This window comes from Suillus subaureus (assembly GCF_016647635.1).
Source record: "Suillus subaureus strain MN1 chromosome Unknown BJ212scaffold_567, whole genome shotgun sequence".
Lineage (NCBI taxonomy): Eukaryota > Fungi > Basidiomycota > Agaricomycetes > Boletales > Suillaceae > Suillus > Suillus subaureus.
In genome coordinates this window covers 1-4,197 of record NW_024539123.1, presented here as the reverse complement: position 1 = coordinate 4,197, position 4,197 = coordinate 1, and the positions used below count along the sequence as shown (strand labels likewise).

Genomic DNA, 4,197 nt, shown 5'->3' with positions numbered 1-4,197 from the left:
TGAGTTATGGGTTAATGATTGGATACACGATCAGTCAACGAAGCGCACCAATCTTATCGAAGAGGTCTCCTCCTGCAGCAAGCTCTAGCAGCATGTAAATTCCAGGCACATAGCTATCCTTATATTTGCGCTCCACCACGGCAGCATGTAGAAACTCTAGGACATGCTTGTGCTTGAGGAGTTTATGAAGTTTCATCTCCTTTTCAACAACCTTGCGTTCCTTCTCGGTAGTCTGCTCCTTAATAAATATCACCTTGCATGCTGCCACTTGATGGTTCTCTATATTGACGGCTCTGAACACGCTCGAGAAGCTACCTCCACCGATTTGTTGAATGAGCTCATAGCCTGCAATCGTGTCATTTGTGAACCTGGCACGATAAGAGAGAGCACATACCTAAGATTTTAGGGTACTTCGGAGCCATGTTAATGCAAGAGGTCTCTGTCAAGCGCAGAGACCGACGATATTGATATGATTCACCATGATTAGTGGCTCAAACAAACGCGCTTCCTTTGTGACGAATGCGAAGTGACTGTTAGCACGTGCTATGTGACACGTATATATCATACGTCACGCGCACTTTTTGGGTGATAGCATCTTCTGATCGTTGGCGGCCTTGACATCAGTACTTGTTGTTGGCAGTACTCGGGAGTTTTGCCAGGTTTTGCCAGCCGGTCTGGCAAAATTGGTCGTGCAGAACTCACACGAAGGGAGGGTCGCGGAACCTGGCAGAATTCCAGGGTACTGTACAGCTACGCACTTAAGTTCGTCACACCATCACAGGCCCAGCGAATCGAACCTATTTCGTGTGACGGTCATACCCATATTGAGGTCATCGAACTTAAATTGTGACATGTGGTAAAAACATAAAAAAAATGTTCTAGTGCTGCCAAAAGTCCTTGTACTGAGTATTTGCAACATGTCTGTGCTTCCCATGACCCTCAACATCAACCTCCTTTGAACCATCAGTGGTTACAGCTGTAAATTGAGGCCCTGTGTCAGAGGTGGGGGGAATGTTTCAGATGGCATCCTCATTGTAGGCTGGGTTATGGCTCACCAAACATTGGATCCGCATTGACAGGACTCTGCAGCAACATAGGAAGAAGGCATGATATTGCCAAATGGAAGTAAACTTGCAGACAAAACTCTGTGGGGTGAGCAACCAAGTCTCCAGGTTGGGTGTGAGCATCTCTGCGCTCATACAAAGAAAGAAACATGTCTGCCTAATGAGGCCATAACTGTCTGAGACTCCCAGTCGGTTGTCACACACAATGAACCTATGTGCAGCATGTCACACATCACACACCCCTTCAAACTTTTGAACCTAATGTTCATTTGGTCACACCCAAATTGGGTTGAACCTAAGTGCATAGCTGTACAGTATCTGAGACTCACAGAGATGTAATTTAGATCTTTTGAATTCAATAGAACATGAAACCCAACATCCCTAAAGGAAGATGGTATGCTGGAAGCTCCCTTGCATCAATGATCAATGTAAACGACAATCTCGAGTGCTGTTAAGAACCATGTTGCTCAAGGGGGAGAGAGACTGACTCAGAGGGGCTTGGCCTCAGCTCGTATGCTGTGCCCCTTACCTGAGTATGTGCCCTTCATTTCATATGAGGTCTGATGATGGTCCAACAAAGTCTGGAGGACTTCCAGAGGAGTGCGGGAAATGTCTGGAGGAGCGCAGGAGAGTTCCGGAGGAATGCAGGAAGTGCTCAGGAGAGTTCCCACTGCAAGGTAATACTTCTACAGGAGTATCTACAGGGGTTATATACTGGAGAATATCTGAGGGGATCAGTAATCAAAGGAGCAGGGCTATGTACGAGTATGCGGAAACACATTAGTAAGTAAGATGGAACATAAGTAAATGAACTCAGAGATGAAGACTTGTACAAGGATCAATAAGCAAGATGGAAGAAGAGGTAACTGAAAGCTGGAAAGGTAGAGATGCCTAAATGGGGATAGGTGCAGGATCTCGGACAGAGGGTGGGAATAGGTCCAGCGTTAATATCTGGAGGTCCGGAGATCTGGGGATCTGGAAGACCAGGTGGATACAGGACCAGAATACAAGAAGGTGGATATAGTCCAGAATCCGAGATGAGGTGAAGTCTGGATGTCTTGCTGGATGGAGTGTGCATAGGGTGGATGGGACAGGGGGGTATGTATCAGGCTAGCAGTGGAGATCTGATGGTCTGGAGCTCAGGAGTAAATCCAGAGTGTAGTCAATCCTGCTGAGGTGTGGAGCACAAGCAGAAGGGGATCTGGGAATGAGCTGGATATGAAGTGGGGTCCAGATGTAGGCTCGGAAGGCATGGGAATATGATGGAATGTGGGTCCGGATTGTGGGATATGACAAGTGCCTAGAACAAGTTGAGGACAACTCAAATCACTATAGGCTACTGGAAATGCAAACATTGCGGCTCACTGATAACTCACCAGTTGCTCAAATCCAGGGTTGAGAAGTTCAGAGCAATCATGGATGAAGTTGAAGTGCTTGAGGGATGATTTTAGCAAATTGGATCAGGTTGAACAAGGAATAATACCACAGGCTATTCTAGATGAGCTCCGCTGAGTGGTTAATTGCAATGGGGAGGATGACGGATGGGTGAGGCAACATTGATGCCATCATTAGGAATGTCATACACTTAGTCTACATGGCCTAGAATTTTGCCAGTTCTGCCCCCCACACTAGAACTGCCTTGTGCTGTTTAACAGACTCATCAAGATCATAGTTGACAAAATACTTATTCCTGCGTGATCAACTCTTCAACTGGCATCACTACTTGAATACCAGGTAAGTACAATGAGTGAGTCACTCACTCCATGGAGGAGTAATATCAATGCCACTCTGAGATCACTAAGGCTGCAACAATTGATATCTCATCGTGCAGGTCATAAATCACGTGATCCTAGTACTGAGTACATGGTGTCCACTATTCTGTATGTCCATGGCAGTGGACATTCAAGCACTTGACACTGGTGGCCACTATGACTTTATTGTTATGCCTTTTGTAATCATTCCTACCTTCAAATGACAAAAAACACAAGTCTACTGGAGCATGGCAGTGATATTTATTCCAATGGTCCAACAAGGACAATACTCGGATCAAAAAACATTCAGAGGAAGAGGAAGATCATGAACCTTGACTCCAACAACAATGACAAGCCCCATTTGTAAATAGCAATCCCCACTACATTCATCAGGAGCCTATCAATATCATTACTGCCAGGAGATGCATGGCCCACACATTGCTGCTAGGCTGACAGTCATGACATCACCAGGTTCGTGTCAGAGCTTTGAGATCTGAAACCAAGTGTGCTCAGAAAATCTGGAGGAATCAAGGGTGCCATGAAAGCTTAGAAGGTCCCATTTGTGAACTGGTTTGCTGCAAATTTGACATCACAACTAATCTTGCATTGTGAAGATTATAATAATGATGGTATGGTACCAGTGTTGGTATGATGTGTCATTATCAGGTTACATGAGCAAATTTTCACTGAGTCTAACACATCCTCTTGTCATGATGTCAGATTCATTCCTCAGTGAACACCATGTGAGCCATATGATCATGTCCATTTACTTGAATTTACTCACAGTCCAAGGATGCCAACAACTTGAAAACATGGGAAACACTGGCCATTAGAATACCCTGCCAGTGTTGGTCCTTCAAGTGTATAAAGGCAGCTAGGAAAGTCAGCTTAAATGCATTGAACACCACTCACCTGTTCTGGACCTCCTCACCTGGCCAGCATGCATGCTTCATTCTTCACTGCCAGACTCATTGCCTTGCCACCATTACCTCAGTTGTTTCTGGTCAGGATCAGTAATAGTCATCCTCAAAATTCAATTATACTAACATTTATAACTGCAAAAGGTCTAGGACTCCCCACTGGTTGTGACTGTAATGCAACTGTTCAATCTGGAGATATATGTGACACAATATCCGAAAGACACAACATCTCTACATACGTACAATCATTGTGCCTTCCATTCACTTGTTCATTGAACGTATGCCATAGATACTAGTTGGCAGCAGTCAACAGTGAAACAATTGATCCTGGTTGTGATAATTTGTTTATTGGTCAAGTAAGACATTTTGATGTTTGAAAAACACTTGAACTCATCATCATAGGTTTTATGCCTTGGAATCAGCGACCAGGATTGCAATGTTACCCACATTATGCAGACCAGC

General features: G+C 44.7%; 1 protein-coding gene across 1 annotated transcript; it reads left to right on the top strand.

Annotated features, from left to right (window-relative positions):
* Positions 1-3,887: 3,887 nt before the first annotated feature.
* On the top strand, positions 3,888-4,194 carry BJ212DRAFT_1223107 (uncharacterized protein; the record flags this gene model as incomplete). Its single annotated transcript, XM_041329411.1, has 3 exons — positions 3,888-3,974; positions 4,032-4,091; positions 4,138-4,194. Coding segments are annotated over 3 exons (204 nt in total), but the record flags the coding sequence as incomplete, so codon positions are not given.
* Positions 4,195-4,197: the final 3 nt, after the last annotated feature.